This window comes from Asterias rubens, chromosome 3 (assembly GCF_902459465.1).
Source record: "Asterias rubens chromosome 3, eAstRub1.3, whole genome shotgun sequence".
Lineage (NCBI taxonomy): Eukaryota > Metazoa > Echinodermata > Asteroidea > Forcipulatida > Asteriidae > Asterias > Asterias rubens.
The window spans coordinates 7942783-7969313 of record NC_047064.1 but is presented as its reverse complement, the minus strand read 5'-3'; the positions used below and the strand labels follow the sequence as shown (position 1 = coordinate 7969313).

Genomic DNA, 26531 nt, shown 5'->3' with positions numbered 1-26531 from the left:
CTACTCCATGTACTCACTTTCCAGCCAACATCTCGACAGGTGTTGTATTATTGTTGGCCTAGCTCCTAAATCATTCACACCCTGCTTGGTCTGATTGAGTGGCGCCAACAGTGCCATTCATGAAAAACATAGCACATTATAAATGTATACAGTAACCATATGTACAGGGTCTGTTGGTAATGACTGAAATTTAATGGCATTAAAAACTTACATGGTAAGAAGTACTGCAGCCTTGGATAGGATAATGCATTTTGAGAAACATTTCACTTTGAAGTACATGCACTGCATGCATGCAGTTGTGGAAAAAGATAAAACTTTTTATCCCACAAAATTTGAATAAAAGAATATTACAGCGCGCGTTAGCGCCTCTTAGATTGTGTATTCCTGTTGGGATTATTCTTCCTGCGTTGACACTTCCCGCCGTCAGGGTTATCTCAAAGACCATCTTTGGAAATGACATTTTCTCAGGTTAATTTTAGTGTATAAAAGTACAGTTACATGGAAATCAATAAGATTAGGTCTCATAATTCAAACGTAGTTTCACATACATTGTACCTTGCACGAAAATACTGTGTGTAAAAGCACCTTAAGCGTCACTGAGTGACGGATTATGGGCGCAATAAAATAAGCCACGATTATATAGGATTAAAACAATGAAACGATTCCAAAAAACAAAGGTATCAATACCTTTAAAATACCAAATACATAAAGCTTGCTAAAACAATGGATGTTTACTTTCATTTAGTATGTTTATTTGTCTCTCACAGTGAAATAGTCAAAATGGTTATTTACATGGTACGTATAATTACACAGATATTCATAATATATTACATTTTATATAGCTCTGAACATTTCTAAATAAGCTTTGGACAAAAATGGGCAAGAAAGAAAGTGTACAAAATAGAAACGCTCGTTAACTACTCTACCACAAAGATAAAGAGGAGTACAAAAAAAAAACAAGTACAGTACCGAATAATAATATATAAACTACAAATAGTATTTGAAATATTTCACAATCATTGTCTAAAGTTCACTTTTGTTTTTGTTTAACACACATGAAACAACTCCTTCTGTGGCAAAATATATTTACATTTCTTTTGAGTTGATAATATCTTCCTTCTTTGCACTAAAAAAGTAGGCATGATTAAAAGGTTTTTATCTATAAATGGTTCAGAGACTAGACTTCCTTGGAGCAGACTTCCTTATAAAGAAGACTTCCTTAGACTTCCTTATAAAGAAGACTTCCTTAGACTTCCTTATTTGTTTCCATAGTTTTTATGAATACATAGGCCGCTATTAAGTTCAGGGGGAAAAAAATAATCAAAAACAGAAAACAGGGATTGGGGTTAAAGGCACTGGACACATTTGGTAATTGTCAAAGAGCAGTATTCTCACTATTTCTCACTATCTCAATATTTGCGTAAAATAGCTAATCTGAAAGTTTTGGCTCAAATGGTGATCAAAGTTGGAAGAGAATAATGAAAGAAAAAACACCCTTGTTGCACAAATTTGTGTGCTCTCAGATGTTTAATAAAAGGCTTCAGGCCTTTCACTAGTTGCGTGAGAAAAACTTTGCTTCTTCAGAGTTTTATACTTCATGTATCAACAGCTCTTCATTGCTCGTTTCTAAGTGAATTTTTATGCTAACAATTATTTTTAGTAATTACCACAAGTGTCCAGTGCCTTTAAAGGAACACACTGCCTTGGATCGGACGAGTTGGTCTATAAAAAGCGTTTTGTAACCGTTTGTTATAAAATGCATATGATTGGAACGATGTTTTAAAAGTAGAATATAATGATCCACACAAATTTGCCTCGAAATTGCATGGTTTTCCTTACTGTGCAAACTTACACGGTCGGCCATTAATTATGGGAGTCAAAAATTTGACTCCCATAAATGGCCGACCGTGTTAGTCGACGAGGTACACGTAAAAGGAAAACCGTGCAATTTCGAGGCATGTTTGTGTGGATCATTGTATTCTACTTTTACAACATATCTTTCTACCCATGTGCATTTTATAACAAACGCTTTTCAAAGACCAACTCGACCGATCCAAGGCAACGTGTTCCTTTAACTCGGCGAGACCATTTCATTTGTGTTATAACACTGTTAAAAACTGTAAAGTAGGCTAACAGTACATACACCATTTTGACAACACAACTTTATCAGTGTACATTGTGTAACAAGTGTACATCAGTGTACAAGTAGAGTCTTTTAAGGTTGCATACATTTGTTATTAATAAGAACCGTCTTAATGCATAATTCTCAGGAGAACAGCAACAAATATTAGTAACGTTTGCAATTCTAATAATATAGATGTAGGAAAGTTGATTATTTAAGGAAGGAAAAACGCTTGTGATTAAGTTGTCTTCATGCTGACAATGTGTGCCCCCTTACAATGTCTCAGTACATCGCTTTCCATTGCATTTTACTACAGACACAATTAAAGGTGCTTTAAATATAGTATCTGGCCAGAAAATACAGAACAGTAGGCCCTATACTGTGATAATTGTCTTTGGCATGGACTCTCTGTATGGGGACTCTCTGTTTATTGGGGCACACAGGTTGATTGGCCTGAAAATTTACACAAATGAAAACATAAGTACCAATTTCTATGGTAACAAGTAAAGACAGCAAAACTCGGCTGTTGTAAAAGCACCTATAATTTTAAACTTGTTACTCGTATTCTGAAAATGAAAATACCAGGAGACGGCACGTTTAATTATGGTGATTTTGACACCTCGTTTGTTATAATCGGTCGAGTATTGTTGTCGCAGTACAAGTGCTTACAGGTGAAAAGTTCCAATTTCCATTGTTGCAGTAACTCCTATTGACAAGAACCGCTTTTGAAAATTCCCGCTATTAGCTTCATGCTGAATCAGAGGAGAGATCAATCATGTCAATAGGAGTTTACTGCAACAATGGAAATGGGCACTTTTCACCTGTAAGCACATACCGCGACAACAATACTCGACCAATCTTTACAAACAATGTGTCTAAATCACCGTAAATAAATTGTCCGTCTCCTGGTATTTTCAATTTTAAAATTATAGGTGCTCTTTACTTGTTGCCTCCTCGTTCAAGTAAAGAGAGTACAAATCGTCCTTAGCAACACCCTTAGCAACAGCCATAGCTGTAGCCAAAACCCCCACTTCGGATACGGCTTAACTCTTGATCAACAATTTAGTTGGCAGGTAGAACTCACGAGAATAAAATCAATACTTTTTAGCTAACTTTTTGAAGATCCCAAGAAAAGGTTTATTACCATGTAATTGTACACGGTATATATGTACATCTCCCTAAGTTATTGCACCATTGCCTGCATGATTTTCATTAGGAGGAAGGGGTAACTAAAGCTTTCAACACTTTTACGGTCATATAAATATGTAAGTACATGTACAAAGAGTATGACAAGGGAGGGGCGAGAAAATAAATATGACTTTAATTGTCAAAAGACCAGTCTTCCCACTTGGTGTATCTCAACATAATTATATATGCAAACAAACCTGTGAAAATTTGAGCTCAAATTGGTCGTCGAAGTCGAGATAATGATTTAATAGAAAAAAAAACACCCTTGCCACACGATGTGTGCTTTCAGATGCTTGATTTAGAGACCTCAAATCTAATTCTGAGGTCTCGAAATCAAAATATTACTTCTTTCTCAAACACTACGTTACTTCAGAGGGAGGCGTTTGTCACAATGTTTTATACATGTACTCTCAACCTGTCACCCTCACTCGTTACCAAGTAAGGTTTTATGCTTATAATTATTTTGAGTAACTACCAATAGTGTCCACTGCCTTTAAAGAGTGTGTAAAATAGTTGTTAATGTGCACACTTTTGAAAGAGAACATTTATGTTGAAAGTACTCTTATGGGGGTCCTTTAAAAGTAGTCCTCTCTGCAGGACCTAAACAAAATGCTGAAAACTTTGTGTACATAATGTTAAATATTATTTGGTCCCCAAAAAAAAGAATACCTAGTTACAGAACAAGTGTAATGAGTAAATGCATAATCCAATATAAATACTACATGAAAGTTAAGATCACATTAAACACTACATGTACGCCTCTACTATTCTACTAAAACTACTGCCTCTATTAGTTTAGAACCAATAAATTGATCTTCATTTACTTTAATATTAAATCGGATTCCTGAGATTAATCATTATTTAAATTATGAGGCAACTTTTTTTACTTAATCAGAAAGATTTTCTGCCTAATTCCCTCATGGAAAAATTATACATAATGGGTATACAGTGAGATTAGCCCCGACACTAGAATGGCATCCACTTCCCCTTCAAAATCAAATTCTTCCTTAAATGTTAACTTGCAATTTATATATATTCATGTTACATGTATGTGTTTATCACAAGGCAAGTTTAGCAAAATATGTATTTTAGGGGTTCTACTTGTAGCTCCATTAAACACCAATTGAAATAGTGTATAATTTTTCCATCAAAATATTATTATAGGCCTATTGTGGAAATATTGTTTCACTTTACAGTAACACCACAGCAAGTGAGTTGTTAATTTTAAAGAGATGTTAAGTACATTGTGAATAACTTGGTGATTTTAACTGGGGTCGATTTAACACAGATATTCCTAACTTAGTACTATTCCCAGGACTCTGTAGGCATTATTACACGTTTTTAAAAGACTGGCTCTAAGTTAGGACGAGTAACTGTCCTAACTCGAGATAAGACTAGTCTTATCAAGGATTGATAAGAGCAAATTGGTTGTTCAATGGTGTTGCAATCGATGTTGGAGTAATCAACATTTGCATCTTGCAATCAGGGAGATTTTGTACAACAACCAGGGAGATGTTTAGAATTACATTCAACATAATAGGGACAAAGTTTGCAATTAACCAGAATTTTTTTTCCAATTTTTTTTTCTTTTTCAGAACATGGAAAGATTGTTTTTTTTTTAGGAATCAGGGAGAATTGACAGCTTTGCCATGCAGAGTTCAAACTACATTGTTCAATCCCAATCATCTCACTTTGTTCTTCTTTTTTATGTGTCCATATACATTTGTTCTGTTTTGTATTTTGGAATGTTTTTAGTATAATTTTTTTTAATCTCATATAACAAGTATTTTTGTGTGTATCGGTTAATGTATTTCAAAAGCCAAAGAAATTTGAAAGGTTCAGCCTCCTCATTGAGTTTCAAACCCGCATGAAACTGTTCATACATTGTAAATCGTTGATTTTCTTGAAAAAAACACAATTATTTTAAACAAAAAACCCATGTTTCTTTTTCAGATGTACATGTAGGTTTTAATTTGTGTGCAAAATAATAAATAATTTAAACAAAATTCCCTCAACTTTTAGAAACTAAATGTTCCACTAGAATCAAATGTTGTATGTCTTATATTCACATACAATACATGTAGACAATAACTACATTTGTGTACAAATCCAAAAAACTACAACTTTCCAATAAAACAAAATCTTCAAGTGAACATTATTATTTTCAAAAACAGGTAATATTAAACCGAGTGCATAATAATAAAATGTGAACTTTGTGATAGCGAACACAGACACAGTATGCATCAAACTATGCTGACATTGCTTAATTTTGCCGACTAATAATAATTACTGTACATTACATGTCATGCATGTAACAATTTCCCTCAGTTCTCTTAAAACATAAACAGTGAAAAGGCTTAATTTAATAAAGCATATAAGCCAATGTTAAGTAATGCACACATGTAAATTTGAAAATAAAAATGCTAATCACTGGGACCCCCCCCCCAATTCCACCCCTTTTGTTTCCGGAGTTGATATAAACATAACTTTGGGAAAATCTCGCATGCTGAAACTTCATTGGCCAGTGAAATGTCTCAGCTTCATAGTCCTACTGTAGGCTATAAATTATTGTTATTTGGTTTGCAATATCACCACGTTTGTGTCTACATGTACTTGCCAGGTAGAGTTTGTTCTTTTGAGAACTGTCCTGCTACAGGTGTAATTATTTATTAAATGTACAGCAACAGAAGATGGTTAGGATTTTTCATCAGTTCTGAAAAGAACTGTCCTCGTTTTCAACTACTACCTCGGCAGAAGGTAGAAAATTGGCTTATAGGAACCGTTACAAAGTGAGTTCTTAATTGGTCTCAACGTTTCGACTATACATGTACATTAGCTTGCTCTAAGTCATCACCAGGTTAAACCACAAGGTCTGATAAATTATGTAAAATATGTATTGTGCCATGTCATACTGTCCATCACTGAGACAGAATACGTGTTACTATTGTCAAAGGTTTTAATATCTGTAACCATGAACACGTCACCATCTTAAAGCAACATCATTACACTTGAGTGAGCTCTTCAATAACAATTCCCCTCCCCCCCCCCCCCCCCCCACCACCGAGGTCTATTGTACACGTAGATTGTGAAAGGCAATTCAATCACCAGCTTCATATGGTTGCTCATTACATATTTTGCATGCATTATGAATCAAGAAATGAATTAGCAAAACATTAACACATGAAAGCGAATTACATGGGGGGGGGGGTACATGTCATTGCTATGGTACCAGCAGTCTGGCATTTTGATTTTGTTGATCACCCTTCCTTGTTTTGTTCCATCCTACCATTATTATTACATTTTCCTCTCAACGATTACGCAGTGCACTGTTTGTAAATGTTGAAATGAAAGTGGCTAAAAGAAATGTTGACGCTATCATAATATGACACTCCGTGTCATAACCAAGGCATTATTAAGCATGTTAAGTAGAGCTGCTTAACAAGAAAGTATGCTTAAACATTTATTGCTAAGCAGGATACCAGTCACAATGGTACATGTGACAGACAGGCCTGATACTTCACAGAGGAAACAAAGGTGATTGCATCCGTAACCCATGGTCATTGCCTTGGTGCCCTTGAAATGCTCCGACAGCAGAATTTTACAATTTCCTCTATAAGGTGCCCTTTACCAAAAAGAAAATGCCTCAGTGCCCTTGCCCTTTTAAAAATGAAGCATACAGACCTAAACATTACGTACAGGTAAGTTTGCCAAAATGTTGAACTTACAGAATTCAAAGCACGCGTCACATTTCTGGGGGGCAATGGTTTTTGACCTTGAAAGTGTGCTGCCTTATGGACTAAAAATTGCTCATTTGCAAAAGATTGTCTCTCTTTGTGAGCTTAGCTTATATGGTAAGCTCATAAACACTATTGCAGTCTGTCATTTTGTCATGTATGTTTATACATGTCAGTTTACCTTAATAATCATTGTATCACCTCTTGCATCTCTCTTTAAAGAGTGGGTCAAAGGTCAAATTCAGTTCTGCGATCACTCATTTTTCAATAACAAAAGTGAAAGTGTGGGAGTTCTTTAACCTCATGTTAAAATGGTGAAAAAAAATTACTGGATCAAAAAAACAGAAAATTGAGTTACATGTAGGAGCCCCTCTTTCAATCTACCATCATGGCAACCTTTGGCAATATAATATACTCTCCTTTTACACTCTTACACCTAATATAGACTTGAAAGTGTTCCCTACTTCTTTCAATAAATAATATACCTCATAATGCACAATACCCATTGCCTTTTAACACATATTAATCCCTATTAGCGTTACTATTCCTTACGCAAAAAAACTTATGTCAAGCAAAATTTTATGACGCAGACAAAAAACCAATTGATACAAGTACATGTATACAAATATATATACTGTATGCTTTTTTCCAGGTGTAATGAAAGATAGTTTGTTTTTGCTTTCGCATATCCATGAACCTGCTGCACAAATAGTCATGATTTCCGAACCAAACCGCTCATGCCACAAAATTCCACAGGAGACTGCAGAGACCAAAGACACAATACACAAGCCATAGTGAGTGGCATATTACGTTTTCCCTCATCACAGTGTAGTTTCTCAGTCAACTACATGTACTGTACATGTAGTACTAACACAACTCAATTAGAAATACACTACACTAGGCTGAATTTTCAGAAGTCAAGAGTAAATTTCTGGACTCTGTTATCTGTAGACGTTCGCACTCACAATATCAAAAGCGAAAACTGCTGAAGAAAAACAATTCTTGAGATTATCATGTGTACCTGCAGAGCACCCGAAAATTACTGCTTAAGTTGTCTTGTCGGACATTTTTTTTTTTACAAACAGTGCTTAGCCTGGTAACCTGTACACAGACAGTACCACTAGACACTATCGGTAATTGTCAAAAACCAGGCTTCTCACATGGCATGCATGGTGTATCTCAACATACATAAAATAACAAACCTGGTTGTCGAAGTTGTGAGATAATAATGAAAGAAAAAACACCCTTGTCACACGAAGTTGCATGCTTTCAGATGCTTGATTTTGAGACCTGCAAATCTAATTCTGAGGTCTCAAAATCAAATTCGTGGAAAATTACTTCTTTCTCGGAAAGTAGGTTACTTCAGAGGGAGCCATTTCTCGCAATGTTTTACACTATCAACAGCTCCACATTACTTGTTACCAAGTAAGGTTTTATGCTAGTACTTATTTTGAGTAATTACCAATAGTGTCCACTGCCTTAACCGTCACTGTGAATTCCCTCTCTGCAATATGTACACTTCAAGAGCTGTACTTTGGAATGATATCATTCACATTATGTGATATGTACACCTTGTTCATTAATAATAATGCTATAAATGTCCAGATCATGGCCGTCTGTTGATCATGTTCACATTATTGTGGTGCAGTTTCCGCGAAAACTGGTCAACAACCGACGGTCACTTCCAGTAGCCCCATTTCCCAACATGGAGGTTGTTTCTCTTGAAAAAATAGCTTGTGGAGGAGACTAGTTCCAAAAGTGCACATTTAGAAAGTGATCTGTGCTTATTCACACAAATAAGACTAGCAACAAATACTCTTGGATACCTTGTCAGTAGCCTCCGCTAGGAGTATAGACAATAGCAAGGTGGTTAGCCCTACAAACAAAAGAGCAAAATATGGCTGGAAAATCTCTGTAGATATTTGCCTGTCTTCATAGTGTCCAACTAATTGTTAGCACAACATCCAAGCTACAGAGTAAAGCCACTGTTATGGGTGAATTCAGGGATCAGAACTAACTGCTGGATCATGTAGCTTAAATCACAAAAGATTCCCCATGTTTTAAGGTGGGTTTTTGTTGTCATCTTGTTAACAAAATTAACAAAGGGTTGTTTTAGTTTACCTCTTCCGTCACTGCATGATCGCTACAGCACTTCCGTCCGGCTGAATCTGCTGAACCGACACCACTGTCCCTTCGAGTTTTGTGTGTGCAGCCAACATGGCGGCATCCAGATGGGAGGGTAATGTCAAGAGTGTGAACCCCGATGAAGGTGTCGTCGGGGTGAGGGGGGTCAGTGGGGTGCCAGGCTCCACCGTGCCACTCCCCGTCGTATTAACCACAATCTTCTTAGGCTGCTCAATGAGATTGGCACTCTGTAGTGCCAGTCCCAGTTGATTCGCCGAGAGGATGGGCGTGGCGGCCGTCACCGCGGTCTGCTGCGGCTTGGGGGAGGCGCTGGGGGTGAGCGTCGTCGGTGGATGCTGAATGTTGACGTGTTGGCGGAGACCCTGCGCAGACTTATAGCTCTTCCCGCATCGGCATTTGTAACTCTTCTTCACCTAAAAGAGGTTTGCAAAGTGAAGTTTGCAGTTTAGTTAATCAAGAGACATACTGTACATGAAGCACACTACTTTTGAATTTTATCTGTCTATCTATCTACTTGCTTTGCAGTTCATTCATTCCTTACCTAAATCTTAACATCTACTTTAACAAATACTATTATTATGATGGAAGCTTATTTTTGAATATCTTTATACAATGGTACATTTTATATCCATTTTGCTAGCCTATTGTGTAGTTCATAACTCAGGGTCCTATGTTTGTTTTTGTTTGTGCATGGCTGTATGTTATTAGTTTACTTTAAAGCAATATGAGCATTTAGTCCTCTTTTTATAACCTCCAGTTGGTAGTGTCATGGACACCTCTTCAATGGTCACAGACTCTATTGTTGTCATCTCTTATGTACACATATTTCTCATTATAGGCTTAATGCAATGCTTTATACATATTATAGGGACCTTTATTAGCCAGCTTTGCTTCTTTCAAAAGGAATCCCTCCAACATTGACCTTATTCCCACCTCTACATTTTTCATGCACTTGAACTTTCTGTCATTCACTTTTTTGGGTTTAATAATAGGCCTACTACTATGAAAGACAAAACCTAAAGCCTGAACCTGTCTACCCACCCATTGACAATTAAATGCCATTTATTTTAAAGCTGGATGTAAAGAGCAACCAAGCTTTTACGCTTTAAAGTCTTTTAAAAAAGTCAATATTTATTTTTTTGGAACAGATCTTACAATAATAGATGCACTTAAGATTAAGGGTTAGTCTTTATCTTTTGTAGGAAGACTATTACAGGGATGTGAGTAACTATCCATGAAAAAAGAGGAAAAGAGTAAAACCGGGGAAGAAAAAAGAGGAAAAGATGATATTCCTGTACTTTTAAACACATATAAAGTGAAGGAAAAATAAAGAGGAAAATCAAAACCCAAAGAGAGGAAATCAGCTAAAAAGAGGAAGTCTCACATGCCTGATATTTGAACTAAGTTGACATGATTTATTGATATTTTTTTTAGAGAAGAGAAAAAAAGATTTTTACAGATAAAACAACAGAGAAAAAAACAGGGAACATTTTTATAGATAAAACAAACACAGGGAAAAAACAGAGAACATTTTTACATATAAAAATATGCACAAAATATCCTATTAAAAAATTTAAATTCATGTTACAAAGGAAGAAAACAAAAAATACATTATACATTGTATATCATTGTAAATTGAGCATGTATAATGTACAAATGGACAAAAGAATACAGAATGAATATGACAGTATCTGTGAATCAAAGGCAATTCAATATAAAGTACAATCTCTCAAGAACTCTAAAAATGTTATCATTTAATGATAAAAACAAGCTAGGAGTTAACATGCTACAAAGTCAAACCTTTTTAAAAAGTATACAAAGTAAGACACATAAAAAAAGACAAAACAAATTGTTGCAAAAAGGAGAAGCTGATTAAACCAACATAAAAACAGCACTCAACAGCAAATTGGAATAGGAAGAAAGAAATAGTGACAGTTATCAATATAATAACAAAACGATTACATTGTATTACACAAAAAATGCATTCAGTCAATAATAAAAACAAATTTACAAAGATGTTTTACTGTGAACCTTTTGGTATGAAAAAAAACCAACATAGATATTCTGTAAATGTCAAGGATGAGAGATGGCAATGTGAAAATTTCTGAAAACAATGGCGTGATATTCCATAGATGTTAAAAGTGCACCTGGGGTAACGAATATTATTTGGTTCTACCCATACACTACTGTGTAAAGCACTGTATACTCAGTTCATTCCCAAGTCCTGTGAAAACAAATGAACAGGCATATAACTCGGGTGGGAGTCGAACCCACGACCTTTGCCAACCAAGAGCAGATGTTTACCAACTTGACCACCGATTGCCCGGTAGCTAGAGTCAGTTCGAATCATATATTTAAGCAGCGGAAACTGCAATGACTCATACATGTAGATGTTAAATTTGAATCAGGGATAAAGAATATTAATTGGTTTTACCAAAGGAACACATTGCCTTAGATAGGTCGAGTTGGTCTTTGAAAAGCGTTCTGTAACCGTTTGTTATACTAATGTATATGGTTAGAAAGATGTCTTGAAATTGCGTGGTTGTCCTTTTTCTTTGCGTACTAACGCGGTCGGCCATTTATGGGAGTCAAAGATTTGACTCCCATAAATGGCCGACTGTGTAAGTCGACAAGGTAAAATGAAAACCACGCTATTTCGAGTGATACTTGTGTGGATCATTTTTAAAATACCTTTCTAATCATGCATTTTATAACAAACGGTTACAAGAGCTTTTCAAAGACCAACTCGACCTATCTAAGGCAACATGTTCCTTTAAGCACTGTATAAATGATATACTCAGTTCATTCCAGAGTCCTGTAAAAAATAAAAATAAGCACATTAAACATAGCCCCTGTTCAATCGTTGCAGTGCCAGCTGCAACTGCCTCTAGCATGTAATCTTAGTGGTCTAGTTGGTAAGACATCTGCTCTAGAGTGGCAAAGGTTGTGGGTTCGAATCCCACCCGAGCAATAAACCTGTGGATTATTTTTCCACATGACTCAGGAAAACTGTGTTACACACATCGGTGTATGGTATAACAAAATAAGAATCTTTGATAAATTAATGAATAGAAATATATTCACGACCAGTGTGGGCGGTGCTGGCAGGGCCCATTACTCACAATCTTTGCCAGCAACGATAGCCCCATAATTAAACATGAATACTTGTGTTGATCTGTTTGCCCTTGGTGTTTTATTTTTTTTATTTTTTTTTATTGCCCACCACTAAAATGGTCTTGCCCTGATCACGACCAAAACTAAAAATTTACATCCATGTACCTTGTTCTCCTTGCGGTGACCGTTTTTCGCATGGTACTTGATTCCATTGACGTTCTTGTAGCGCTTTTTACAACCCGGGACGGGGCAAAGGTAGGGTTTGTCGTCTCCGATCTGAGGATTCATCGTCCGGAGGATGACATCGGAGGTGTACTCCTCTTGAGTCGTCCACGAATTGTCGCTGTCGGACTCCGAGCCTAACTCGTCAAATTCATCATATTCACTCCCTTAAAAAAAAATTTAACACGGCATGATGAAGTCACTTTGTTAATCATGCCAGTGTGCCCTGTGCTTTTTTGGGTGCCCTTTGCAAAAGGCCAAAACAAACTTAAATTTTCCGCATAAAGTGTCTCTTCGAGAGCGAAGTTCAAGGCCTGTATTGCTGAATTTTATTAGTTTTTGTTTGTTTGCATATCGTTTGAAATAAGCGTGTATCGGCATGCACTGATTCCCTAGATTAAGTGCATTTGGGAGAACCTTGGTATCGATGTTAGGTAAATTGGTTCAATTTCGTGACTAATAAATGGCAACATATTGACTGGGCAGATCTAGTACCTGTACTCGGTGTTATACTTCTGATAGTAGCCACACTGGGTGCACTGGGTTTGGGTCGTTTCTTAACCACTGGTGTTGTGTCATGGTGGACGTGCTTTGCAGCATCGGTCACAAACCTGTAAAAGTTTTTTAAATCAATTTTTTAAAATTAATTCAGCGCATCTATTGAGTTCAACTCCATGGTTGAGATAAAGGTTATAGAACATTTTTATTTTACTATTAATATCCTGATTTGCAGATAATTTGAATAAAGATGGCAAACGACAAACAACAAAAAACAAATATAGTAATGAAAGTCTTTAAATTACATTTTTGACACAATCACATTATCACCTAAGCTTAATTTTACCTCATTTTGTTTACCTTGCTCAATTAAGCATTTACCATATTTCACTTCTTGCTAAATAGCCATTATTAGTAATATGTATTTAAAGAAAAACAACACATGTAGGCCTAATGACTTTTTTAAAAACATTATGCAAAAAAAACAAAAATCAATATTTGTGTTGGATGTTAACTGACATAGCAGTTAGAATTTAATCATTAAATTAAATAATGCAGGTTAATGTTCCAGAATAATGTAAAAAGATCACGGTTTTAACCCTTATAAGATGTAGCAGTGTTCCTGAATCAATTTTAAAATCCTCCAAATTCTGAACTATGTAAACAAAACTGAACTATTTCATTTATAAGATTATTAAACAAAATTTTGAGTACACGATATTATGAGTTTTAAAATCACATGGTAAAACTTGGACTGCTCCGAGTGAAATTTTAAACATTTTAACTGAAATTTTAATTTAATCGGCCACATTTAGCGCAAATAACTGCTTGATATATGCTAGATTGAGCATGGGCAAACACTGCGAATATAACATAATAGAATTTCAAGTGATCATGAAACAGCCACTTTCCTTTTTACCAGTACGAATAAATTGGGGGAGTCAGAACTCATATCAAATGGATCACATCTATATTAAATCGTTGCGGTACCTGCTGCTAAATATAGAAGCCGCCATGCCTCTAGCCACTGATCTATTAGTAATACATCTGCTTTAAATTTAACATCTGCTCTAGCATGGCAAGGTACTGGGTTCAAATCCCACCCAAGTGATAACAGGCATGCAACTGCACCAAAACAGGAGGTTAATAATTACAAAACTTGATTTTGTTGAGTATTTTACAATGTTGAATGGTAAAACGGAGACTAAAAAAGAGGAAATCAGCTGATTATGGTGGATACACGTTCATTACATTAAACACTATTGGGTTTGGGTAAGTTTGTCTGTATACACCCAAACCAAACAGTGCACTCCTATAGTGTCAACAATACCTCAAATAGGCTTATACCTGTGGATTTTGTTTCATTTTTTTTTTTTTTTTAAATATACAGTGCTCAAAAAATCTGCACCCTAGTCAGCTGAGCTCCATGTGTCCTTTAATACCAAGGAAAAAATCCCTTGGTGCCCTTGCCCTTTCAAAGAAGCATACACCAGGCATGAGAATGGGTGATGATAAAAAAACAGGAAAAAATTCAGTTGATTGGAAATGTCAATATTCCATCATTTTTGTGTGCAGCGCGAAGTCCCTTATGGCCGGGGTCCAGGGCCCGCTTAAGGGCCCTGGGAGCTCTGGGTATTTTAGAAGCTCTGTGGTGGTCTCTGATGCATTTCTGATACCTATTTTTCCAGGTAGAAGAGAGCTACTTTTGTGTGATTTTTCCTCTCTTTTTTTTATAATAGGTCTAAGGGAAAATAAGGAATGTAAAGCTCAAACAATTCAAACAATTTTGGGTTAGCCTGCGATTTTGTTACAATTCCAGAAAAAGAAAGGGGGAAACAAATAATAGTAATAATATTGTTATTTTGTTGACGATCTTATCCCTTATTTCTGCCCTTGAAAATGCTTTTTTTTCTCACCAACAACCATTTTTATAGGTTCTTGATTTGAAATTCGGTTGTGTAAAAGAAATTCTTTTGCAATGAAATGTTTGTGATTTTAACGATCCGTCGGCGACGCACATTTTAAAATATATATAGGCCTATTATTTGGCGAGAGCGATGTGTTTTTGTGAAAGAGGTTGTTATTCAGCATAGGGTATAACTGGAACAAGGTTGAGATTAGACCCCAACATAGAAATAGAACCAATGAAGAAAGCACGTCGTCCGGACGTACAGTGTGTTCGCTGGTTCCCAATGTATCTTTCGTTGTGAGGCAATAGCAGGTACCAGTTTACCATGGCCTGCCGGCGATCTCAGATTCGTGCCGTGCCGCTCATTGGTTCGTGTGCAAACCTGCACGTACACAGTACACAGTACACAGTACATGGTGCAAACAAGTGTATTGTTTTTTCAGTAGACTTTTAAAAGTCTCATCATGTGTTATCTTTGCTGCAGCAGCAAGCGCATTACACGCCAACATTATTGAACCGTACCACTATAAATGAAGCAAGGAATGAGGCAAGTTTATACATCTGTCGCTGCTGCTGCATGCATGCGCGATGCCAGGAGGACAACAAGCGGTAAATTGGGCCAGCTGCTGGACGGCAATTTATTGTTTAGGTGCCGGTTTTTCATGAACGACGTGTGGGGATCCGCGATAATATCAATTACAAAGGTAAACTTACATTGTCTGACTAGAGAAGAGGGATTAGAGAAATCCAAATGTATACCCCCAAAAACCTACCCCCCGAATTTTATAGCAAATTCACATCGAACTCGGAGACCACAATTTTGAAAGGAAAAAAAACGGAATTCCGGTTTAAACCGGAAGATTCTCATGCCTGATACACATGTACATGCCTAGGAATACAAGACAAAATAAATTGACACTTGTCAGAAAGTGAAACTTACTTGATGACGTAGCTAAGGGCCACGGCTGAGGGTTGTTGTCCTTCTTGTTCTTCAACAAAATGGGGATCAGAATCTATTGTAAATACAAATAAAACAACAACACTGTTAAATGTCTATGCACGCCTGATACTTCATGGAGGAAACAAAGGCGATTGCCTCAATGCCCCCTGGTCATTGCTTTGGAACCCTCGGAATACTCCCAGTAGAAATTTAGAAGTTCCTTAGGATAGGGTGCCCTTTGCAAGGAGAAAATGCCTTGGTGCCCTTGCCCTTTCAAAGATTAATTATACGGGCCTGTCTATGGTCTATTTTGTTAATAAGCGGGCCATAATTCCAATAAAAGCAATTGACCACTCTTCAACACACTTTGGCTCATATAATTAACACAGCCTAAAGGCAGATACATGTAGGCGCTCTGCATTGAGCAAGGTTCTCTAGTTGTTCGTTTGTTTTATTTTCAAGAAAACTTACACGCACAAAACAAAACTACTATAGCCCCAGATAAATATATCAGGGCTAGAATTTGAAGAAAAATTCCACAAGACTACATGGCTTGAAGCTCAACACTTTTACTACCAGAATTTATTTTACAGTCTTGACCAAAATAAAAACGAAATGAACAAGCTCTCAGAGACGATGCATCTCATTTGAGTTTTGAATATTTCGATACTCTTAAAAGATAATTGAAAGTTAATTTTTCCACAAGGACATCACATACACACAATGTGATACATTTTATTTAATTGAAAAACAAATTGGGTTTGTCCCTTTGTGTGTTAATTGGCCTCCACTAAACCAACAGTGGCCAAGTGTTAATTTTGAGCCCTGTATATTTGCTTGTGAATGTACCCTCATTTGGTTGAACAAACAAATACTAAACACTGAACTAAGGCTACTGCTGCACTACTGAGCACCAACACTCAGAGCACCTACTGCTGCACTACTGAGCACCAACCCCTTTAAAACAAATGGCATCACAATTCAGATGGTTTGTGCCACATTTCACACTTAATCAGCAGGTACCTCATCATTTAAAAAAATATTTGGTAATCATCAGTCTTCAAACTCCAAGTGAAAGTTGTAGAAGAGACAGTCACAGCATAAGAGAGGTGTTCTAATGACCTATTCTTCTGGTTTTACTCCAAACCTATGGGGTGCAAGATGTCTCAGCTAGCAAATACATCGCGATATTTAATCGATATCGCGATTATCGCGATATATCGCGATATATCGATATTTCGATTAAAACCAAACCCATCCGTTATAGCAATCGTTTCCAAATTAATATCGCGATATTCGATAATATCGTGATATCGCCCAAGCTTACTGGACACTACTGGTAATTGTCAAAGACCAGTCTTCTCACTTAGTGTACCTCAAAGGGCACATCCACCACAAGCCTCGGCTTTTAGTATGATGCCTCCATGTTAATGATTGAACATGCATAAAACAACAAACCTTTGAAAATTTGAGCTCAATTGGTCATCGAAGTTGCGAGAGAATAATGAAAGACGAAGTTGTGTGCTTTCAGATGCTTGATTTCGAGAACTCAAATTCTAATTCTGAGGTCTGGCAATCAAATTCAAATATATATTAGTGAGAAACTAAATTGCTTCTTTCTCAAAAACTATGTTACTTTAGAGGGAGCTGTTTCTCACACTGTTATATACTATCAACAGCTCTCCGTTACTTGTTACCTGTAAGATTTTATGCTCATAATTATTTCCATTAAGTTACCAATAGCGTCCAGTGCCTTTAACTCACAGACAAGGTTGGAGTGAACTCTTAAATGTAACTCCACACCAAATTGTTTGGACTTTCAAAAAGATTGGAATGCCTGACCTATTGATAAGCACCTGTTCTTTTGGCCTATGGATCATCATGGCATGCATGGACGAATGTTAGTACAAGCCCAGTCCTGAATCATTGATCACTTTTGCAAATAATTCGAAGGATTTGGGACTGTAGTGTCAGATGTTGGCAAACTTCAACATGACTTTTGACAAACAATCTCATTTGACAGCCTTTTATTTATTAAGCAACGCATTTTCAATGATTCGGGCTTACCCCTTAGGTCTAATGTTTTAAAAATATAATTAGTTGTTTGTAAACTGGTCTATCGGAGCTCAACTTATTTGATTACTTAATCAACTAGTTATAGTCATTGTCACTCATCACATAAAACCATTGCTCAAGGCATACATGTACTCTTCTTATGTATGTCCATGGAGGAATGTCACTGTCAGTCCCTTTCTGCATGTTTCCATTCACATTATTAAAAAAAGCCAATCCGAAGCAGTTTCATCCATATTTTATCACTCCAAGATATGAAATGCAAAGTGTGGGGATAAATTATTTCCTTGACCCTTTTTAGCCAATCTTTAGTGTACTATAAGTAAATATTCTTCCACAAAACTCAAACTCCGCCATCACCATGAATGATGATGCTGTAGTTAATTAATTAGTACCCTGTTGGTGTTTGTTTGTAAAACAAAGAAATACACCATCCATCATTATACAAATGCTGCAAAAACCAATGTAAACAAATAAAAAATGGCTACAGCCATGCTGAATTCCTAGATAGTTCTTCTAGTTTGTTTGTTGTTTGTTTGTTTGTTTGTTTGTTTGTTTGTTTGTTTATTTGTATGATCTTCCCATCAAGGGAACTCGACAAACTCCCACAGGGGGATATAAAAAAACACCAACCTGGCAACAACCATCTCTCTCATACAAACATTGGTTTAACGTTTATTATGGTCATGAGTTGCACAAATCAAGAAATTGTGATTCAGTAACTAGACGACAATATTTATTCTAGTCATTGAGAAATCAGCAGTTAACTGGGGGATTCGAACCCACAAACTTCCTTTTGTTGTGATTGCAAGTCCAGCAGTCTAACCACTTGACCACGGTGAGTTGTGCATGTTCTGTTGTGGTTGTGTGTGTAGAGTCTGCTTATGCGATTGATGCATTAGCTTTTGCCATTGCACTATTTACAAACAACAACAACAACCTACTTTTGACTGACTTATCATTACAACAGTGTACACTAGCTAGATTTATAAATTATAGAACGATTACCGTAAGAAACAAAGCAAAAACACCAAAGCAAGAACTCAATGCGACCATGGAGGAATAAATTAGTTCCTCCATGATGCGACCAATCATGGAGGAAGGATTTCCTTCCTCCATGGACCAACTAAGCATCGTATCGTTCTGACATTTAAACAAACGGGTTAAGAGCTATCAGCTAAGGTAGGCTACGTACGGCTACGCTTCATCTCTCCATTTTAAACCATTTCATCCTTGCCCGGCCCAGCAGTGACACTTGACTGTTTAGTGCATGTGCTCAACAAACGACGTGCGTAATTCATGCTGCGATGATGAGCCATGCAATGACAATAGACAAAAACAAACCCCACACCCGGGCACCGAGCAATTGATACACAAACCTCACAATAAACATGTCGTATATCATCCCAAATTCTAACCTATATGCGTGTCTTCAATGTGCTCGATGAGTTGGCCTAGGGATGAGAATGTGAGAGTACAACCGCTGAACTTGCATGTATTCGTGAAGAAAACGGCCATCTCAGAGACAACGGGCATTCAAGATGATGTTGACATTCTGCCGGCCCCATGTACGTACCGTCGGTTGTTATTATATTTGGTTTGGCGCATGATCTCGCAATCGCACGCAGTAGTACTACACCAGTACTACGTATGTCTCTGTGTGTTTTACATACTAAATAGTACACACAAAACATGCCATCCACACGAACAGTCAAGCACTACATTGTACATGTACATACCATGTATATTGACATACATGATTTTCCCGGGAATCGCCTCGGGATTAACGACGGCTGTTGGCGGTTTTTGAAATGTCAAAAATTGATTCATGCAACAGTTACAAGAATAAAGTCAACTCTCGCGAGAGGTATGCAGAATATATCACGTGATTCGGATGATTTGTGTATTAAAATTTATTGAGAGGAGGAACCGTTTTATATTGTTAGATAAACTAGAGTAGAGGATGATTTTACAGAAAAATTCAAACAGAAAAGTGACAAAATAAAAGTATTGCGTTATTCTTAAGAAAAATAATATCGTTTTGTACGAGAGACGTTCAGCAGGCGAGCAGTCGGGTTTCCGCCCTCTTACTGAACGTCGTTTTTGTACGTATAATAGTCTGGAGTCGGAGAATTTTGCCAATATCCTGCGCGTGCGCTGAACAACCCTCCTGTATACCGGTTGCAATTTTGGTAAGTGGAAAGTCGCCGGATTCTATTGGAATCCAACAAAATTTAAAGTAATCCGTGACTGAAAATACATGATTTTGTAAATATTCAGTAGTATTAGTTTTAATTAATTATTCTGTAGCATTATTTCCATGTAGACAAGCGTACTTGATACCTTAAATCGTCCAGAGATTTGTATGATTTCCATATACCGGCATCTATCTAATTCTTATGTCTTTGCAAACTTTCTTGAATTTCAGACGTCGTCGAGCGGTCAAATATCATCTAATTCAGCATGTATTGTGCAAAACTGTGCACCCCTGCCGCTCAGGCATTGGTATGTATTAAAGTAAATAAATATTTAATAAGGTGGACCTGATGCAAAGTCAAAATGTATGACAAGATTAAAGTGTTTTAGTTCAAATTAGCCCCCCAGCCATTTCAGTTTAACTGAGTGATATGTGTAAAAAAAAAATTACACAATCGACCGAACCTGCTCCGTCTTCGGATTCACAATATCACTGACACACAATATCACAGACACACAGATGAATTGTTGTGCCCACTATCGCCAATGCTCATGCTGGACCCTCTGTGTTTTGCCGTGTGCCGAAATGAATTAGTAAGCAGGTAAGGACAACGTAAAATTAAAAAAAGAGTGGGGGGGGGGGGGCGGGCGCGGGCGGCACGACCAACTATATAAAATAAGTTCAGAAAGAATTCCAAGGGCCCATCCAACAAGCATTGTTTGTACACAATTTTTTCTAGGGTGCACTTGGAAAAATTTCAGTATCCTGCCATCACCACTTGGCATTCGTTAAGATTAAGAAACTAAAGGAAAATGAGTAGGCCGCCAAGGCCTATCTGTATCTAATTTTAATTTAACTCACAAACAAATGAGATATTCTTTTTGCATTTTTGGCTAGTTGCGATCACGTAACCCTCTTGATGGCAGAGCCGGAGGGTTACAAGCTAAATTTGAATCGTATAGGGCGAAATGGCCAAACACGTACAATTTCAACAGCTAGTCAACAGATTTGCTCTAATCTAATTTTACGAGTTTCGAAAATCATGACACAAATTCTAGGAACACTAGAATTCTCAATGTCTAATGAATTCTTAAAAATTCCATTAAGAAAAGATTTTTAAGCAAAAGGATAAAAACTTACCAGATCCCGGAGCGAAACAGTCACAAATTTCCCGGAGTGATATGTTGCACCTGTGTATCATCGCATGTTTTTGCCTTCTCAATACATTCAACGCTTTATATTTTTGGAGTATTGTCATGGAGAATGTTGGTCACTTCATACCCAATTCACTTCATACCCAAGTCGCTTCGTATCCAAGTCGCGTCATACGAGTATGAATTGGGTACGGTTAAAACTACCCTTCAGGTTTTTTTTTCTTTTTTCCATTTCAAACCAAAGTTAGGGAATCGTTTTTGTATCGAAAAACATTCCCTATCTAAGAAAAGCTTTTAAAACAGCAAACGTAGTAATTAACGGAGGAAACGCTTGTGTAAAAATGGAGCCCATATGAGTTAATCGCGCCAAAGTGAAGAACATTATTACATCAGCAATAATAATAATAACTGCATACTTTTTCTACAAAGGATAGTGGTTAACTTTTATTCTGATCTTCCTGCAAGTCATTTTTAGTTACTATGAAATAGTATCGGTGTCGATGTCCACATGAAGTAAATAATGAAGGCCGGCCACATCAGTTGATATACAAAAGTGTTTGGAGAAGAGCTGTCCCAGAGAAATTTGAGTGTTCCAGCCAGTGGTATTCCTTCTCAAAACCCTAGATCTTACAGATAGTGCTGGGCGAATAGTGAAATTTTGATATTCGGATACCGCTGGCCAACTATCCGAAACTAACCGGATATTCGAATAGTTTCTTTCGCCGCTAGAGGGCGCTATTAAAAAAAAATTAAAATATTTATTTTTTTGCCGCTAGAGGGCGCTGTTCGTTTGTGAATGAGATCGTATGGGCGGATTGATATTAGTTGTAGACAGTGTCACTCGGTTCATTCATAAAAATAACCGGATCTAATTTAAAGATGGCGATTTGCTTTCTCTTTTGATCGTGATTGACTCCGCGTGAAGGAAAACTTTCGTAATCTTTGAACAAATTACGTCTGAAATGTCATTGTTTTAACTCTTGATGGAGGTGAGCATACTTAAATACTTAATTTATGCTGTTTATTTCGCTGTCTTAATAGAAGTTTCATAAGGATTCAGACAAAACATTCCTAGCAGTTGTCGCCCGACGTCCGCGGATATACGATATTAAAAGAATATCCGGTTACTTGGTTGTAATTACAGAACTATACGGTTTATAAATAGGTATTCGCGCCCTAAGCGGATATCCGGTTAAGGAAAAAAAGGCATTCGCGAAGCGGTTACGGATAGGAAAACCTATTTGCCATTAACCGGATATTTGAATAATTCGCCCAGGCCTACTTACAGATTGACTATGAACAACTTTGCAAAGGATTTTGTAATAAAATTCAAATCCTCTAAAGGAAGATGACCCAGAGCTGCAGTTAGAGCATCTAAGGAATAGAGTATCAACTGCTGAGCTATCAACTCAATTAAACTTACCATTGATTTTGTCTTTTCCCCCCGTAGTTGGCCAGAAGTTCAAGAGCTCTGGTCAGGCCTCTAGGAACGATCACCAGTCAAGATAAGTCAACCAGGTGAGAAGAGACACAGACATAATGTTTTACATTTAGGTCTTTGTTACTTGTTAAAGGAACCAAGGGTTTAGCCTGGATTTGGTAAAAGGGTGTGGAAATTTCCTGGAAATTTAAAAAACTTGGTGTCCCAATGGGAGACTTTAAAAAGCTTGGTGGCAGCAGACTTACCAGGTAAATTTCCATTGTTTACGTAGTTCTGAGCATCCGCACATTACCGAGAACAATGGATTTTACCTCGTGAGTCTGCTGCCACCAAGCGTCCCAAAAGTCGCCCATTGTTCACTTACAATACATACATGTAATGACACGTATAACTTGGTGGCAGTAATTAAAACAGTGAAGAGACACTCAAATACACCCAGAAGGGCACCAAGGCATTTTTTTCCTACTTTACAATTTCCTCATAGGATGGCCTTTGGTGATCCTATGAGGAATATGTAAAGTCTAATGGAGCATTTCAAGGGCACCAAGGCAATGACCAGAGGGCAAGGAGGCAATCACCTTCATTGCCTCCGTGAAGAGTCAGGCCTGTTCCCCTCTGGCTAACACTATGCGAGGAACTGGATCTTCTTAATACACCTTATACATCAAAAAGTTGTTTTTTATTGTCTGACCTTGCTGACTACTAATTTCCTAACAAGCTACATCCTGCTGGACAGGGCATTTTGCCAAAGTTCCCCAACTGCATTTCGTCCTGTGTATTCTTTAAAAAGTGGACTCCCAAATGGGTTACTATAGAGACTATGAGTGATTTTGTATTGCAGTTTTAGTTTTTAGTTGACTTTTTTATATCTGTCTAGTGTCTATAGCAGGTCTATAGTGACTGAACTTTTGTTGTTTTTCTTCATATAGTTCACCAAGGCGTACCTTGGCAACATATAACGGTCTAGCTGGACTTAACACCACTATCACTGCTACAAAGACAGCAAATGTAACAGCGCTAGTTAATCAGGTAAGATGGTCTCCCTTGCTTCTTCATCAACACAGTGTTTACCTACTCCAAAAAATACGCAAATCATGTGATAACAGGGTGTCTCCTCAAACCTGTCATTCACTTTGTTTTATCTGTGTTCAGTATATTTCTGTTTTTGTGTATTTATTTTTTGTATTGCGTGTATGCAAATAAATTTTCCTCCATGGTAGGACTGGATAAATTGAGTTGACATGAAACGAATTGATTTATATTGAATTGAATTGACAGGCCTGATACTTCACGGAGGCAGCGAAGGCGATTGCCTCCATGCCCCCTGGTAATCGCCTTGGTGAACTTTAAATGCTCCAGTACAAACTTGCAATTTCATCATACATTGTAGGGTGCCCTTTACCAAGAAAAAATTCCTTGGTGCCCTTGCCCTTTCAAAAACGAAGCATACAGCCCTGAATTGAATTGAGTTGAAAACTTGTTGTTTATATGTAAATTTTTTCTGAAGGTTTTTAGTTGTATTTAAAACAAGTATCAGTAGAGCAAGCATTCTTTTTGTGTTTTCCCTCTGCTTAACCATTTTATTTTGTGTACATGGCCCAATTTCATAGAGCTACATAAGCAAAACGTTGACCAACATAACTTAAGGTTACCAGCTTAACTACCTTCAACATGTTAGCTGCATGTTACAATTGTAACTGGTATCCTGCTTAGTTTTGCTTAGCTGGACAATTTTTAGTAATATTTTCTGCTTTAAGCAGCTCTATGAATTTGTTTTCCTAACTGCAAGAGACAAGCATGCTTTACTTTCTACTTACTATAACGTTATTACGATTTTAGTTTTTCCCTGAAACAATTAAGATTTAATGGCCTGAAAAGTCTATTAAAGCCTCCGCCATGTGTACATATTGGTCAGCCCTTGTACTTGGTAAAATGTTCATACTGTTATTAATATCATGCATGAAAATAGTTGAATAATGTCCAGAATAATAAGCTGTCACTTATAACCTTAACTCAACAGTTTTAACCTTGCAATTCTTATGTATTCGTATTTATTTATTTACACTTTTCCTTCTTTAATTAAAATGTATGTTTTCTGTCATTAGGATCACCACAATGATTATTTTAATTGTTTTTAATTCAGTGTAATTTTAAATGTTTAATTTAAAATCTTGCATATCGTTCATGCAAAATGAATCTAAAAGCTTTAGAAACATATTTTTCCCAGCTGCTAAATGACCCAAAGTAAACTCTTTTTCATGCAGGTCCTAAACCGTGGTATCCAAACCTCTGCCGTACAAAAGGATGTTGAAGCCGCCGCCAAGTTCATCGGCGCCGGTGCCGCCACCGTGGGTATGGCCGGCTCCGGAGCTGGTATCGGAACGGTGTTCGGCAGCTTCATCATCGGTTACGCCCGAAACCCCTCGTTGAAGCAACAGCTCTTCACCTATGCCATTCTGGGATTTGCGTTATCCGAAGCTATGGGGCTCTTTTGTCTTATGGTAGCTTTCTTGATTCTGTTTGCTCTGTAGATTAATAGGATTCCTCTAATGGCGTGTTTTATTTTGTTTTTTGGAAGAATGGTTGGTGCATGTTAGCCGCACGTACGTGAGAGACGGGAGGGAGGTACAATGTTGTTCTTGGAACCTTACTCAGGAGGAAACCCGGGTATCTATGGATTGCATTTTAAATCCACCCCCGTTATTACGTGGTTTATATTGAGAGTTATTAATATTCAAACCAAAAAAAAAAACAAATGTGTAAAGATTGAAAATGGTATCCAGTATGATTCCCACGGTTTTAGAATGAAATGGTTTTTCCCATGTGATTCGGTAGATCAGCAGACCAAATTAAACTTTGAAAGGGGGGTGACTGAAGATCTTCAAAAGACATGAATTTCAATCCTGTTTTGCATAGTGTACATGATTTCGATTAAGTGTAGTTTCACAGTTAATTGGGAAGATTTGTCATTTCTACACGTATTCAAATTTATCCCCAATGCTGGCTTCTTTGCGGTTTGGACACTTTCTGTTAAGTATGTAGCCAGCCCTGCTATAGCAAAACACAATCATCTTTATTTCAGTATCATTTAACTTTTATTGATTTGATCTCGTTTGATGTTTTTCCTTTTTTTTACAGAAAAAAAACACACTTTGTTTTATTTGTCTGTGACGACAAAGGATTAACAAGAAATAAGGCCTGAGTTGAAATCACTCTTTTGCCATACTTTGAAACATGATTTCAAATTTGCACTATTTTATAATAACTTCCCTCTGGTAACACATTAATGGAAATTTACCACTTAAAACAGCACAATATGTTCAGCAGAACCAAATGGCCCTTGAATGTTTAGTTTGTTATAAATTGATCCATAGCTTTATTCTATTATGTTTTAATTTGGAAGTTATAAGATTTCTAACTTTATAGTTTATGGACGGCCCCTCCCATCAGGTGGGATGGCCCAAATATTGTTTTCATGTTATGGCGAAATTAAATATTGTGTGATTGATCTTCCCACGAACATTTCTTGTTGGAACTGGAGTTACTTTGGTGTCATAGGGTTTGAAAGAGGACTACTGTACTGACAATATGTTGACAAAGTCGGTTAGTTTGCTTTGTCCTGTAGTTGCTTGAACTACAACCCCATTGGCATATTTCTTTAAAGAAGGAAGCCTTTTTCTTTTTTGCAAACCTGCCAAATCTGTTCATGTTGTGGGGAACAACTTTGAAAATCTCCCTGAGTGTGGAATCGGAAATGCTTTTCCCCTATTATGTTGAATGTAATTACATGTATA

At 37.0% G+C, this 26531-nt stretch overlaps 2 protein-coding genes across 2 annotated transcripts; one reads left to right on the top strand and one right to left on the bottom strand.

Moving 5' to 3' along the window:
• Positions 1-8457: 8457 nt before the first annotated feature.
• Positions 8458-19555, bottom strand: LOC117288070 (juxtaposed with another zinc finger protein 1-like). Its single transcript, XM_033768767.1, has 5 exons — positions 19364-19555; positions 15873-15945; positions 13021-13136; positions 12469-12692; positions 8458-9602 (listed from the first exon to the last, which is right to left on the bottom strand). Exons 1-5 carry the CDS (start codon positions 19479-19481, stop codon positions 9174-9176), a joined length of 960 nt encoding a protein of 319 aa, XP_033624658.1. The 5' UTR covers positions 19482-19555; the 3' UTR covers positions 8458-9173.
• A 474-nt stretch (positions 19556-20029) lies between these two features.
• On the top strand, positions 20030-26257 carry LOC117288266 (ATP synthase lipid-binding protein, mitochondrial-like). The gene is made up of 5 exons (XM_033769051.1): positions 20030-20137; positions 20374-20450; positions 22747-22814; positions 23667-23766; positions 25002-26257. Exons 2-5 carry the CDS (start codon positions 20409-20411, stop codon positions 25266-25268), a joined length of 477 nt encoding a protein of 158 aa, XP_033624942.1. The 5' UTR covers positions 20030-20137; positions 20374-20408; the 3' UTR covers positions 25269-26257.
• The last annotated feature ends 274 nt before the right edge of the window (positions 26258-26531 follow it).

What these genes read in the sequence shown, in the direction of transcription:
- LOC117288266 (XM_033769051.1), top strand. Translation starts at nt 20,409, where the DNA reads ATGTATTGTGCAAAACTGTGCACCCCTGCCGCTCAGGCATTG. An exon ending in AGTCAAGATAAGTCAACCAG is followed by an intron (nt 22,815 to 23,666) that starts GTGAGAAGAGAC and finishes TTCTTCATATAG; the next exon opens with TTCACCAAGGCGTACCTTGG. An exon ending in TAACAGCGCTAGTTAATCAG is followed by an intron (nt 23,767 to 25,001) that starts GTAAGATGGTCT and finishes TTTTTCATGCAG; the next exon opens with GTCCTAAACCGTGGTATCCA.
- LOC117288070 (XM_033768767.1), bottom strand. Translation starts at nt 19,481, where the DNA reads ATGCCCGTTGTCTCTGAGATGGCCGTTTTCTTCACGAATACATGCAAG. An exon ending in GCCCTTAGCTACGTCATCAA is followed by an intron (nt 13,137 to 15,872) that starts GTAAGTTTCACT and finishes AAACTTTTACAG; the next exon opens with GTTTGTGACCGATGCTGCAA. An exon ending in AAGTATAACACCGAGTACAG is followed by an intron (nt 12,693 to 13,020) that starts GTACTAGATCTG and finishes TTTTTTTTTAAG; the next exon opens with GGAGTGAATATGATGAATTT.